This window comes from Pseudorasbora parva, chromosome 2 (genome assembly GCF_024679245.1).
Source record: "Pseudorasbora parva isolate DD20220531a chromosome 2, ASM2467924v1, whole genome shotgun sequence".
Taxonomy (NCBI): Eukaryota; Metazoa; Chordata; class Actinopteri; order Cypriniformes; family Gobionidae; genus Pseudorasbora; species Pseudorasbora parva.
The window spans coordinates 436,155-452,465 of record NC_090173.1 but is presented as its reverse complement, the minus strand read 5'-3'; the positions used below and the strand labels follow the sequence as shown (position 1 = coordinate 452,465).

The 16,311-nt window shown below is 42.5% G+C and overlaps 1 protein-coding gene across 1 annotated transcript in view; it reads left to right on the top strand.

Moving 5' to 3' along the window:
• Positions 1 to 12,197, top strand: part of LOC137090005 (uncharacterized) — a 55,673-nt gene extending 43,476 nt beyond the window's left edge. Inside the window, exons 4-6 of the mRNA XM_067453652.1 lie at positions 8,722 to 8,749; positions 10,049 to 10,078; positions 10,285 to 12,197. Of these exons, the coding sequence (XP_067309753.1) occupies positions 8,722 to 8,749; positions 10,049 to 10,078; positions 10,285 to 10,820 (594 nt within the window). The 3' untranslated portion in view covers positions 10,821 to 12,197. The remainder of the gene's footprint in view (positions 1 to 8,721; positions 8,750 to 10,048; positions 10,079 to 10,284) is intronic.
• Positions 12,198 to 16,311: the final 4,114 nt, after the last annotated feature.

Below are 16,311 nucleotides of genomic sequence, written 5' to 3'. Positions count from 1 at the left end.
AACTACATGAAACAAGAGGAGAACAAACACCACTTTAATTTACAGCAGCAGATTCACACTTACCCTGTAACTACATGAAACAAGAGGGGAACAAACACCACTTTAATTTACAGCAGCAGATTCACACTTACCCTCTAACTACATGAAACAAGAGGGGAACAAACACCACTTTAATTTACAGCCCCAGATTCACACTTACCCTGTAACTACATGTAACAAGAGGAGAACAAACACCACTTTAATTTACAGCAGCAGATTCACACTTACCCTGTAACTACATGAAACAAGAGGAGAACAAACACCACTTTAATTTACAGCAGCAGATTCACACTTACCCTGTAACTACATGAAACAAGAGGAGAACAAACACCACTTTAATTTACAGCCGCAGATTCACACTTACCCTGTAACTACATGAAACAAGAGGGGAACAAACACCACTTTAATTTACAGCCCCAGATTCACACTTACCCTGTAACTACATGAAACAAGAGGGGAACAAACACCACTTTAATTTACAGCCCCAGATTCACACTTACCCTGTAACTACATGAAACAAGATGGGAACAAACACCACTTTAATTTACAGCCACAGATTCACACTTACCCTGTAACTACATGAAACAAGAGGAGAATAATCACCACTTTAATTTACAGCAGCAGATTCACACTTACCCTGTAACTACATGAAACAAGAGGGGAACAAACACCACTTTAATTTACAGCCCCAGATTCACACTTACCCTGTAACTACATGAAACAAGAGGAGAACAAACACCACTTTAATTTACAGCAGCAGATTCACACTTACCCTGTAACTACATGAAACAAGAGGGGAACAAACACCACTTTAATTTACAGCAGCAGATTCACACTTACCCTGTAACTACATGAAACAAGAGGAGAACAAACACCACTTTAATTTACAGCAGCAGATTCACACTTACCCTGTAGCTACATGAAACAAGAGGAGAACAAACACCACTTTAATTTAGAGCAGCAGATTCACACTTACCCTGTAACTACATGAAACAAGAGGAGAACAAACACCACTTTAATTTACAGCCCCAGATTCACACTTACCCTGTAACTACATGAAACAAGAGGGGAACAAACACCACTTTAATTTACAGCCCCAGATTCTCACTTACCCTGTAACTACATGAAACAAGAGGAGAACAAACACCACTTTAATTTACAGCCCCAGATTCACACTTACCCTGTAACTACATGAAACAAGAGGGGAACAAACACCACTTTAATTTACAGCAGCAGATTCACACTTACCCTGTAACTACATGAAACAAGAGGAGAACACACACCACTTTAATTTACAGCAGCAGATTCACACTTACCCTGTAACTACATGAAACAAGAGGAGAACAAACACCACTTTAATTTACAGCCCCAGATTCACACTTACCCTGTAACTACATGAAACAAGAGGAGAACAAACACCACTTTAATTTACAGCAGCAGATTCACACTTACCCTGTAACTACATGAAACAAGAGGAGAACAAACACCACTTTAATTTACAGCCCCAGATTCACACTTACCCTGTAACTACATGAAACAAGAGGAGAACAAACACCACTTTAATTTACAGCAGCAGATTCACACTTACCCTGTAACTACATGAAACAAGAGGGGAACAAACACCACTTTAATTTACAGCCCAGATTCACACTTACCCTGTAACTACATGAAACAAGAGGAGAACAAACACCACTTTAATTTACAGCCACAGATTCACACTTACCCTGTAACTACATGAAACAAGAGGAGAACAAACACCACTTTAATTTACAGCCACAGATTCACACTTACCCTGTAACTACATGAAACAAGAGGAGAACAAACACCACTTTAATTTACAGCCCAGATTCACACTTACCCTGTAACTACATGAAACAAGAGGGGAACAAACACCACTTTAATTTACAGCCCCAGATTCACACTTACCCTGTAACTACATGAAACAAGAGGGGAAAAAAACACCACTTTAATTTACAGCCAGCAGATTCACACCTACCCTGTAACTACATGAAACAAGAGGGGAACAAACACCACTTTAATTTACAGCAGCAGATTCACACTTACCCTGTAACTACATGAAACAAGAGGAGAACAAACACCACTTTAATTTACAGCCACAGATTCACACTTACCCTGTAACTACATGAAACAAGAGGGGAAAAAAACACCACTTTAATTTACAGCCAGCAGATTCACACCTACCCTGTAACTACATGAAACAAGAGGGGAACAAACACCACTTTAATTTACAGCAGCAGATTCACACTTACCCTGTAACTACATGAAACAAGAGGAGAACAAACACCACTTTAATTTACAGCCCCAGATTCACACTTACCCTGTAACTACATGAAACAAGAGGAGAACAAACACCACTTTAATTTACAGCAGCAGATTCACACTTACCCTGTAACTACATGAAACAAGAGGGGAACAAACACCACTTTCATTTACAGCCGCAGATTCACACTTACCCTGTAACTACATGAAACAAGAGGAGAACAAACACCACTTTAATTTACAGCCCAGATTCACACTTACCCTGTAACTACATGAAACAAGAGGGGAACAAACACCACTTTAATTTACAGACCCAGATTCACACTTACCCTGTAACTACATGAAACAAGAGGAGAACAAACACCACTTTAATTTACAGCCCCAGATTCACACTTACCCTGTAACTACATGAAACAAGAGGGGAACAAACACCACTTTAATTTACAGCAGCAGATTCACACTTACCCTGTAACTACATGAAACAAGAGGAGAACAAACACCACTTTAATTTACAGCCCCAGATTCACACTTACCCTGTAACTACATGAAACAAGAGGGGAACAAACACCACTTTAATTTACAGCCACAGATTCACACTTACCCTGTAACTACATGAAACAAGAGGAGAACAAACACCACTTTAATTTACAGCAGCAGATTCACACTTACCCTGTAGCTACATGAAACAAGAGGGGAACAAACACCACTTTAATTTACAGCCGCAGATTCACACTTACCCTGTAACTACATGAAACAAGAGGAGAACAAACACCACTTTAATTTACAGCAGCAGATTCATACTTACCCTGTAACTACATGAAACAAGAGGAGAACAAACACCACTTTAATTTACAGCAGCAGATTCACACTTACCCTGTAACTACATGAAACAAGAGGAGCACAACCACCACTTTAATTTACAGCCCCAGATTCACACTTACCCTGTAACTACATGAAACAAGAGGGGAACAAACACCACTTTAATTTACAGCCGCAGATTCACACTTACCCTGTAACTACATGAAACAAGAGGGGAACAAACACCACTTTAATTTACAGCAGCAGATTCACACTTACCCTGTAACTACATGAAACAAGAGGGGAACAAACACCACTTTAATTTACAGCCCCAGATTCACACTTACCCTGTAACTACATGAAACAAGAGGAGAACAAACACCACTTTAATTTACAGCCCCAGATTCACACTTACCCTGTAACTACATGAAACAAGAGGAGAACAAACACCACTTTAATTTACAGCCCCAGATTCACACTTACCCTGTATCTACATGAAACAAGAGGAGAACAAACACCACTTTAATTTACAGCCCCAGATTCACACTTACCCTGTAACTACATGAAACAAGAGGAGAACAAACACCACTTTAATTTACAGCAGCAGATTCACACTTACCCTGTAACTACATGAAACAAGAGGAGAACAAACACCACTTTAATTTACAGCAGCAGATTCACACTTACCCTGTATCTACATGAAACAAGAGGAGAACAAACACCACTTTAATTTACAGCAGCAGATTCACACTTACCCTGTAACTACATGAAACAAGAGGAGAACAAACACCACTTTAATTTACAGCCGCAGATTCACACTTACCCTGTAACTACATGAAACAAGAGGAGAACAAACACCACTTTAATTTACAGCCACAGATTCACACTTACCCTGTAACTACATGAAACAAGAGGAGAACAAACACCACTTTAATTTACAGCAGCAGATTCACACTTACCCTGTAGCTACATGAAACAAGAGGAGAACAAACACCACTTTAATTTACAGCCCCAGATTCACACTTACCCTGTAACTACATGAAACAAGAGGGGAACAAACACCACTTTAATTTATAGCGGCAGATTCACACTTACCCTGTAACTACATGTAACAAGAGGAGAACAAACACCACTTTAATTTACAGCAGCAGATTCACACTTACCCTGTAACTACATGAAACAAGAGGAGAACAAACACCACTTTAATTTACAGCAGCAGATTCACACTTACCCTGTAACTACATGAAACAAGAGGAGAACAAACACCACTTTAATTTACAGCCGCAGATTCACACTTACCCTGTAACTACATGAAACAAGAGGGGAACAAACACCACTTTAATTTACAGCCCCAGATTCACACTTACCCTGTAACTACATGAAACAAGAGGGGAACAAACACCACTTTAATTTACAGCCCCAGATTCACACTTACCCTGTAACTACATGAAACAAGATGGGAACAAACACCACTTTAATTTACAGCCACAGATTCACACTTACCCTGTAACTACATGAAACAAGAGGAGAATAATCACCACTTTAATTTACAGCAGCAGATTCACACTTACCCTGTAACTACATGAAACAAGAGGGGAACAAACACCACTTTAATTTACAGCCCCAGATTCACACTTACCCTGTAACTACATGAAACAAGAGGAGAACAAACACCACTTTAATTTACAGCAGCAGATTCACACTTACCCTGTAACTACATGAAACAAGAGGGGAACAAACACCACTTTAATTTACAGCAGCAGATTCACACTTACCCTGTAACTACATGAAACAAGAGGGGAACAAACACCACTTTAATTTACAGCAGCAGATTCACACTTACCCTGTAGCTACATGAAACAAGAGGAGAACAAACACCACTTTAATTTACAGCAGCAGATTCACACTTACCCTGTAGCTACATGAAACAAGAGGAGAACAAACACCACTTTAATTTAGAGCAGCAGATTCACACTTACCCTGTAACTACATGAAACAAGAGGAGAACAAACACCACTTTAATTTACAGCCCCAGATTCTCACTTACCCTGTAACTACATGAAACAAGAGGGGAACAAACACCACTTTAATTTACAGCCCCAGATTCTCACTTACCCTGTAACTACATGAAACAAGAGGAGAACAAACACCACTTTAATTTACAGCCCCAGATTCACACTTACCCTGTAACTACATGAAACAAGAGGAGAACACACACCACTTTAATTTACAGCAGCAGATTCACACTTACCCTGTAACTACATGAAACAAGAGGAGAACACACACCACTTTAATTTACAGCAGCAGATTCACACTTACCCTGTAACTACATGAAACAAGAGGAGAACAAACACCACTTTAATTTACAGCCCCAGATTCACACTTACCCTGTAACTACATGAAACAAGAGGGGAACAAACACCACTTTAATTTACAGCAGCAGATTCACACTTACCCTGTAACTACATGAAACAAGAGGAGAACAAACACCACTTTAATTTACAGCCCAGATTCACACTTACCCTGTAACTACATGAAACAAGAGGGGAAAAAAACACCACTTTAATTTACAGCCAGCAGATTCACACTTACCCTGTAACTACATGAAACAAGAGGGGAACAAACACCACTTTAATTTACAGCAGCAGATTCACACTTACCCTGTAACTACATGAAACAAGAGGAGAACAAACACCACTTTAATTTACAGCCCCAGATTCACACTTACCCTGTAACTACATGAAACAAGAGGAGAACAAACACCACTTTAATTTACAGCAGCAGATTCACACTTACCCTGTAACTACATGAAACAAGAGGGGAACAAACACCACTTTCATTTACAGCCGCAGATTCACACTTACCCTGTAACTACATGAAACAAGAGGAGAACAAACACCACTTTAATTTACAGCCCAGATTCACACTTACCCTGTAACTACATGAAACAAGAGGGGAACAAACACCACTTTAATTTACAGACCCAGATTCACACTTACCCTGTAACTACATGAAACAAGAGGAGAACAAACACCACTTTAATTTACAGCCCCAGATTCACACTTACCCTGTAACTACATGAAACAAGAGGAGAACAAACACCACTTTAATTTACAGCCCCAGATTCACACTTACCCTCTAACTACATGAAACAAGAGGAGAACAAACACCACTTTAATTTACAGCCCCAGATTCACACTTACCCTGTAACTACATGAAACAAGAGGAGAACAAACACCACTTTAATTTACAGCCCCAGATTCACACTTACCCTGTAACTACATGAAACAAGAGGGGAACAAACACCACTTTAATTTACAGCAGCAGATTCACACTTACCCTGTAACTACATGAAACAAGAGGAGAACAAACACCACTTTAATTTACAGACCCAGATTCACACTTACCCTGTAACTACATGAAACAAGAGGAGAACAAACACCACTTTAATTTACAGCCCCAGATTCACACTTACCCTGTAACTACATGAAACAAGAGGAGAACAAACACCACTTTAATTTACAGCCCCAGATTTACACTTACCCTGTAACTACATGAAACAAGAGGGGAACAAACACCACTTTAATTTACAGCCACAGATTCACACTTACCCTGTAACTACATGAAACAAGAGGAGAACAAACACCACTTTAATTTACAGCAGCAGATTCACACTTACCCTGTAGCTACATGAAACAAGAGGGGAACAAACACCACTTTAATTTACAGCCGCAGATTCACACTTACCCTGTAACTACATGAAACAAGAGGAGAACAAACACCACTTTAATTTACAGCAGCAGATTCATACTTACCCTGTAACTACATGAAACAAGAGGAGAACAAACACCACTTTAATTTACAGCAGCAGATTCACACTTACCCTGTAACTACATGAAACAAGAGGAGCACAACCACCACTTTAATTTACAGCCCCAGATTCACACTTACCCTGTAACTACATGAAACAAGAGGGGAACAAACACCACTTTAATTTACAGCCGCAGATTCACACTTACCCTGTAACTACATGAAACAAGAGGGGAACAAACACCACTTTAATTTACAGCAGCAGATTCACACTTACCCTGTAACTACATGAAACAAGAGGAGAACAAACACCACTTTAATTTACAGCCCCAGATTCACACTTACCCTGTAACTACATGAAACAAGAGGAGAACAAACACCACTTTAATTTACAGCCCCAGATTCACACTTACCCTGTAACTACATGAAACAAGAGGAGAACAAACACCACTTTAATTTACAGCAGCAGATTCACACTTACCCTGTAACTACATGAAACAAGAGGAGAACAAACACCACTTTAATTTACAGCAGCAGATTCACACTTACCCTGTATCTACATGAAACAAGAGGAGAACAAACACCACTTTAATTTACAGCCCCAGATTCACACTTACCCTGTAACTACATGAAACAAGAGGAGAACAAACACCACTTTAATTTACAGCAGCAGATTCACACTTACCCTGTAACTACATGAAACAAGAGGAGAACAAACACCACTTTAATTTACAGCAGCAGATTCACACTTACCCTGTATCTACATGAAACAAGAGGAGAACAAACACCACTTTAATTTACAGCAGCAGATTCACACTTACCCTGTAACTACATGAAACAAGAGGAGAACAAACACCACTTTAATTTACAGCAGCAGATTCACACTTACCCTGTAACTACATGAAACAAGAGGAGAACAAACACCACTTTAATTTACAGCCACAGATTCACACTTACCCTGTAACTACATGAAACAAGAGGAGAACAAACACCACTTTAATTTACAGCCCCAGATTCATACTTACCCTGTAACTACATGAAACAAGAGGAGAACAAACACCACTTTAATTTACAGCAGCAGATTCACACTTACCCTGTAACTACATGAAACAAGAGGGGAACTTTACGCTGCGTTGAGACAACAGTCCCTCTTTCGCAGCCAGATGTAGTGTGTGGGCCAAGCACTGTATTCCCTTCAGCTGGCTCTCTTCTATCACTTCTGTCATATGTAACTCGTCACGGAAACCAGGGACACAAGTCGGCAGCACTACTTTCGAGCAAAATGAGAAAAAAGCGAGTTTTTTATCAAAATGGGTGATTTTTCGCTTTTTTGCAGGATCTGTTAGTTGAGATCACGAAGAAGCCTCTCTATGTTTGAGATAGCAGTATTGATAGATATATATATATAGATTGGAATGTTTGGATTTCAGGTGATAAATTAAACCGACGTGGAGAAAGTCTTTGCAGATGCATCCCCTCTTGAAATTTTGGCACTACATATTTTGCAAATCGCTATCAGTGGGACTTTCTCAGATATACTGAAATACATCCACATCGCAGACATGTTGCTTCAGACAAGCACGTGCAGGTCGAGGTTTCTGTTTGCGTCATCACAACATTTCTGCCGTATTGTTTCAGTGATAATAGTATTTCGGCCAAAAACCGAAAATGCCCTTTTGGGCCATTTTCAGCCGAAAATTTTCGGTGGCTGAATATTCGGTGCATCCCAGCTTTATACACTTATGCCATTATTACCCATGTTAGGTGTTAATTAGAATCAAATTTGTCTTTCAGAAAAGTACAGGGAACCGAGCAGATAAAGGTGAGTCATATACTTTTTCTGAATTATTTTATCACCAACAGTATAATGTTAAATATTATACCTTATGTTTTCTAAAAAATAAATAAATAATGCTTTATACTTTTTCTAGCACATAATCCTTAAATGCATTAATGTTTTGCCAATCATTATTATATATTCGGGTCTTTAGCGAACTATATATCTGGATGGGCCTCTAACTGCCACTATTAATATTTTAATATCAATTAGAAAGGAATAAAATAAAGTGTTTCGTTTCCTTTTAGAAATTGGAAGGGTTTCATTTAAGCAGATATCGCTGTCCTGGTCAGAGCTCATTTCCCAGTACATTAAGCATCAGGCTCATATTCACAAACTCAGCCTTCAAAACTATACTTTTAACCTGGTCAGACCTTGTTTTTCTGTTTTTTAAAAAAAATTCTCGTTTCTGTTTATTTCATTTCAAATTGGAAAACAAACTATCAAAAAATACACGGACCACTATCGCGCTCGGACTTGGACTGCAGCAAACGTGCTCAGTGTAAAAACGCCCTTTTCGTTTATTTTAACCTGGAGTCTAATAAAAGTTAAACAGAAAAAATGGCAGCTTATATAGGCTATATAACGTGACTTGTTTCAGAATAGAAATGCTAATGTTAGCCCTTTTCTTTCCCCATTTCTGTTTGCATCCTTTACGTCTATGGCTGCTCCTCAGTCACGCTAATCAACCCCACTGTACACACACACACACACACACACACACACACACAGACAGACACACACACACACACACACACACAGACAGACAGACACACACACACACACACACACACACACACACACACACACACACACACACACACACACACACACACACACACTGCCCCTAAACCTACCCATCACACACACACACACTAAATGTGATTATGGCTCTCCTGGCTTCTACTGTGCCGCTCATCATTTAAAGCCGTAATTATAATTGCATACTGTATCGCTGCTTACACATAAAGTCATCTCTAGATGTTTAATCAAAGTCTTATGAAGCGATTCGAGGACTTTATGATAAATAAAGTGAAATCTGAGTCGTGTTCTCTCTTCAGTCCAATCTGTGATCAGTTGATGTCCACAGAAGCCAGATCAAATATGGTGACATGTCAATAGTGTCAAACCCTCAGTAGTGCTTGAGTCAGGATCTGGGCTCTGAGAACAGCAGGAACATTTCTCTAAATATCTTCAGTGTTGGAGGACGTGTGTTAGCAATGGATGCAGGATCATTTTCTCTGATATGATAATCTCACTCTTCATGTCTGTTGATTTCCACAGATCCCGTGACCAGGAGCGACCTCCTCCAATGTAAGTCACTGAGATCTCCAGCAGATAATCTCCTGAGTGTGTTCATGCTCTTCCTGGAGAAGAGGAAACATGACGGAAGAGTTGTAGAGCTGATGATGTGAAGGAGGATTAAGCTGAGCTGCTGATATACTGATTATGAAGAGTTCAGCTGCTGTAAGAGATCAGAGTCATTATTCCTGATGCTGATGTGTGTTTCTCTCCATCAGATTCCCAACGGCTGACTCTGGATCCGAACACAGCGTATAAAGAGATCATTCTGTCTGAGGGGAACAGAGAGATTACTTACACTGACACAGATCAGCCGTATCCCGATCATCCGGACAGATTTGAGTTTTGTTCTCAGGTGTTGAGTAGAGAGAGAGTGAGTGAGCGCTCTTACTGGGAGGTGGAGTGGAGTGGATATGTGTCTATATCAGTGTCATATCAAAGCATCAGCAGGAAGGAATGGGGTGATGAGTGTGAGTTTGGAGTTAATGCTCAGTCCTGGAGTTTGGAGTGCTCTCCCTCCAGATACTCATTCTGGCACAATAACGCAAAGACTCGTCTCCCTGTAAAGGTGTTCAGCCGTAGAGGTAATAGAGTAGGAGTGTATGTGGATCTCGAAGCAGGAACTCTGTCCTTCTACAGCGTCTCTGGAGACTCACTGATCCTCATGCACTCAGCCCAGGCCACATTCACTGAGCCGCTCTATGCTGGGTTTGGGTTTGTGTTTGATTCTGGATCATCAGTGAAACTGCTGTGATAGGCTGAGGAGAGATTCTACCCATAATGCTGTGAGCTCATGATAATCAGTGACAGTGAGATGTTATAGTCTCCTCATTACATTAATACTACCGCTCACTTCTGTCACTGAAACAACATGTCATGCTCATATAGACAATAGCAAGTGTGTATATGTGCTTTTATCAATGTATCCGTTTGTGTTTATGGATATCAGCAGTGGTGGAGGAAGGACTGGATCTCAGCCCTTCAGTAAAAGCTCAAATAACCAGAGCCATATTTACTTTAGTGAAAGTAGAAGAACTACGACAACTTGATTTGAAATGTACTTTAAGTATTAACAGTAAAAGTACTTGTATAACAGTTTATTCTCTTAATGTCTATATTCTGATAATGAAAAAGAAGAAAGCAGTATGGGCTGTGGCGTTTTAATTCAGTTAGTTTAGGGTTAATGTCGGCTAATCGTGATTATCATCTGCTGCCCAGTTTACATTCTGACTCACAATATCAGGACGATCTGCAGAGTTACATATCAATATCCAGAAGAACATTTCCATCAGCTTTGATGTGTTTAAATCTTCATATTTATGAGGATTAATCTGAAATATAGCATGCTTCAGCTTTCCTTTTATATTCTTAAATTTGATCAATACATTAAATTAGAATAACGCTATAGGGTTGATACTAATCAAATTAAATAATTTACACAAATTACAACTGCATTAAATAATGTTATGAGATTGTTTTAAATATATATATATATAACACAAATAAGAAACGTTGTAAAGAATGTTTAAACATGAAACTAAACCACCAGCAGGTGGCGGCAGGTCTTAATGAGTGAGTCATTGAGTCATTGGTTCGTTCAAACGGCTGATTCGTTCATGAATGAGGCAGTCGTTTACGAACAGGTCACTGAATCTTTGATTCAACCGATTCATTCAAACACTGAATCATTCAGTAACACACTATTGCTGTGCTCTTAATCATAGAGGAACCACTTTAAGTGCCATATAGCACCAAATCTTGGAGCTTCAGTGGTTCTTTAAATGACTGAGGTGCTATATGGCACCTAAAGTGGTTCCCCTATGATTACCAGCCAAAGAACCACTTTAGTGCCATATAACACCATTTGGAAACCAACATAAACCAACAGATTCATCGTTTTAAGTATAATGTCGCCTTTGGCTTGCTCAGCTGGGGACAATAAAATTATGATCCAAGTTATTCAACTAAATACACAAATCAAATTAATTAATTATTAACTTCTAATTTTCTACGGTCTAATTTAATCCTATAAACTATAATCCTGATCTGCCAAATCTAATTCTGCTGCAGTATTGTCCTGTTTAACACTGAAGCTGCTCTGACACAATCGGTGTTGGAGAAGAGCGATATCAATAAAGATGATTGATTGATTGATTGATTGATATAATGTTTTGTATTAATTGTATCTTAATTTTAATAAAGCTTTCTTGGGTCAATTGTCTGGATTTAATAAATAAGAAGCAGATAGCAGACTATAATCATGACATGACACGCTTTCATTGCTCATGAACTGGAGCGTGTCTCATAAATAAACCCAAACTCAGCAGCTACTCTCCTCACACACATAAGAAATCTGTGTATAGAACGCTTGAAATGTCCACTTTTAAACGAAACGATTCGAAAGGAAAAGATGTAGTGAAGTGCGAGCAGCTCATGATCAGCAATATTTGACAGCTGGCATATTAAATGTTTAGCTATTTCCTCTCACGACGCACTCTTTCACTGCTAAAGTGAGGCGTAGGAATTACGGTACGGCCTGCCTTCTTTGATCTGATCGGTCATCTCACTCAATCTGACAGTGACGAGCGTAACAATGTAACATTTGACTTTTGTTTGGGGGGTTACTTGGGCCATATCCAGAGGCGGACAGAGTACACAGCTTCATTACTTGAGTAAAAGTACAGATACCGCTTGCTAAATTTTACTCAAGTACAAGTACTACAGTCAGATGTCTACTTAAGTAAAATACTAAAGTACTTGCTTTTAAAAGTACTTGAGTGTCAAGAGTACAAGAATACATATTTTAATATTGCATTACTTCTGCCACAGTGCTTACATTTATGTACAGAAACGTCCTGCATGGAGTTATGAAAAATGTTAATGTCTTGGAGAATGAAAAGGGAATTGAGAGTGAAATCAAGTCATTGTCATCTTTTTACCATGTTGCTTTATTTAACATTTCTCACTTTCCCACAAGGCAATAGCACAATGGCAACGCTCTGACAAACCCCTGCTAGAGTTTTAATGGATTTTTTGCAGCCACATTTGAACCTGACTGTGTTAAACACGCCGCATACTCCAGAACATCACGGGTCGGCACATACAGGATGGACCTGCTGCGTCTTCATCCATTGTTTCGTCCATGGTTTCGTCTCTTATCTAAATCTGACCATGGGGTTGACTTTGGCAGAAAGCTGAAGGTGATTGAATTCTCCTCTGAATTTGCCTCCCCGGCACGCCATCCTCAATAAACCGTCTCTTCCGTGATACCCTGAAATTGTGAATTTTCCGATCTAATATGATTTCTGAGCTGTAATGTGTCCAGAATAATAATCCTCCACCGTGTGTTAATAGGCCAGAGGAGAACGGCTCGGGTTATGTATATAACCCTTGTTCCCTGAGAGGGAACGAGCACTGCGTCGGAACGACGAAATGGGGATGCTCCCTAAGCATCAGCGACTCTGAAGTCTGAATAGAAACTAGAACAATCCGATTGGCGTGCGTGATGACGTCATTGTGACGGCGTACCCGGAAGTATAAAAGGGCAGCCGGCGCGTAATGGCGGCAGCTATTGCTCTGAAGCATGCGCTCCAGGCGTGCCGAGGTGTGGCGGCGCGACGCAGTGCTCGTTCCCTCTCAGGGAACAAGGGTTATATACATAACCCAAGCCGTTCCCTTTATCGAGGGAACTTCCCACTGCGTCGGAACGACGAAATGGGGATGAGTACCCACTAGGCCACACCGAGGGTAGCGCCTGCCCTAGTGTGAAGCCGGAGACCGGGCACAACTAGGACTGGAGCACCCTAGCGCCAGGCGTCGCAGGAAGATCCAGGCTGTAAAATCTGATAAAGGTGTGCAGGGTGGCCCACCCAGCCGCCTCACAGATATCCTGCAAGGGGACCCCAGAAAGGAGGGCCACTGAAGAGGCCATGCCTCTGGTGTAATGAGCCCTCACGGCCAAGGGTGAAGGCAAACTGCGCACCCGATAGGCCATGGTTATTGCCTGGACAATCCAATTACTGATTGTCTGAGTAGAAGCAGGCAACCCTTTCTTGGGTGAGCTGAAACACACTAACAGCTGCTGAGATCTCCTCCATTGTGCAGACTTCTCCAAATAGACTCTAAGTGCCCTAACCGGGCAGAGTAGGTGAAGTCTCCCTTCTTCCGCGGTCACGTGAGGCGGAGGATGAAATGCCTGCAGAACCAGTGACCTGACCACCCTTGTTGGGACCTTAGGCACGTAGCCCGGCCTAGGATGTAAGATGGCTTTCACTCCACTCGGGGCAAACTCCAGGCAGGTTGGCGTTACCGCCAAGCCATGGAGATCTCCCACTCTCCTAAGAGAAGTAATGGCGAGGAGAAAAGCCACCTTAAGGGTCAGGTTCCTTGGTTCCGCCAGCTCCAGTGGCTCAAAGGGGGCCTCAGCCAGCCCTCCGAGAACCACTGCCACATCCCAGGTTGGAACCCTGGACTGAGCCACAGGCCTCATCCTCCGAACCCCACGGAGGAACTGTACAACCAGCTGGTGCCTACCCAAAGGCCCATCACCCAAAGGTGTGTGGAAAGCCGCAATGGCAGCCACGTACACCTTGAGTGTGGACGAGGTTAGACCCGCAGAGAAGCGATCTTGGAGGAACTCCAGCACTGAAGCCACTGGGCAGTTAACTGGGTTCACCTCACGCTCCCTGCACAGTCTCCTTGTAGATGGAGCCCTGGAACTGAGTAAGGTCTCTACCACTTCTGCCAACAGGCCTGCCTCTAGGTACCTGGCCCCCCCCCTCAGGGGCCAGACCCAAAGGTTCCAAATCTCTGGCCGGGGGTGAATATTGTGCCCGCCGCCTGAGACAGGAGATCTCTCCTCAGAGGAATCTGCCATGGGTGACCTGCCAGCAGAGCTATGATATCCAAGAACCAAACTCGAGTCGGCCAACGGGGCGCCACCAGAAGTAGGCTGACCCCCTGTTGACGAATCCTCTCCAGGACTCCCGGCAGCAGAGTGATCGGGGGAAATGCGTACAGACGCAGCCTCGGCCACGTCTGCACCATGGCATCCAACCCCAGCGGGGCTGGATGCGTGAGGGAAAACCACAGTGGACAGTCGGACGTCTCTCGAGACGCAAACAGGTCCACTTCCACTGGGCCGAACCTCTCACACATGGCCTCCACCACCTCGGGGTGAAGCCGCCACTCACCGGGCCTCAGCCCCTGCCTTGACAGGATGTCTGCTCCCTGATTTTGAACCCCCGGTACATACATTGCCCTGATGGACAACAGTTTCCCTTGGGACCACAGGAGAATTAGATGCGCCAATCTGCATAGAGGGCGCGATCTCAACCCTCCCCGGTGACTGAGGTACGCTACGACAGCCGTATTGTCTGTCCGTACCAGGACATGTTGGCCGCGGAGGTCCGGGAAAAAGCTCCTGAGAGCTTTGTAGACCGCCATCATCTCCAGGCAGTTTATGTGCCAGGAGGAATGACGGCCCTCCCACGGGCCCCTCGCAAGCGGCCGTCCATGACCGCGCCCCAACCAGTGAGGGAGGCGTCTGTTGAAATGGATTCCCGGCAACAGGATGCTCCAAACACTGGCCCCTGGGCAGAAACCAAGGTTTCCTCCATATGACTGGGGAACGAAGGTATCTGCGCGTTACCCTGATCATACGGAACGAATTCCCTCTGGTTCCCCTTGGTTTTCAGCCACCACTGGAGGGGTCTCATGTGTAGCAGGCCGAACGGTATCACGTTGGACGCTGCTGCCATGTGCCCCAGCACTCTCTGAAAGTGCTTCACTTCACTTTAACAGTAAGGCCGAAGGAAAGAACCCGATATTGGTACACCTCGCCCCCGAAAGCGAACCTCAGGCCTCCTGTGGGCAGGAAGGATGGAGATATGGAATATGCGTCTATACATCGTGACGAACCAGTCCTCGAACTGGATCTGACTCACGAAGGGATAGTGAGCATCTTGAACCTGAATCTCCTCAGAGAACGGTTCAAGTACCTCCGATTTAATAATAGACGCACCCTTCCATCCTCTTTAGGAACCATGAAGTAGCGACCGTAAAGCCGGACTCCCTGTCTGGCGGAGGGATACACTATATAGCCTCCTTACCATCAGGGAGCACACTTCCTGTTCCCTAACCTGCCACTGGGCTGGGCACCCCACTATTCAGGCCACACCGATGAACCTCGGTGGTGGAACGCTGAACTGCAGTCTCTACCCTTTGCCCAAGGTACACAGGCCCAA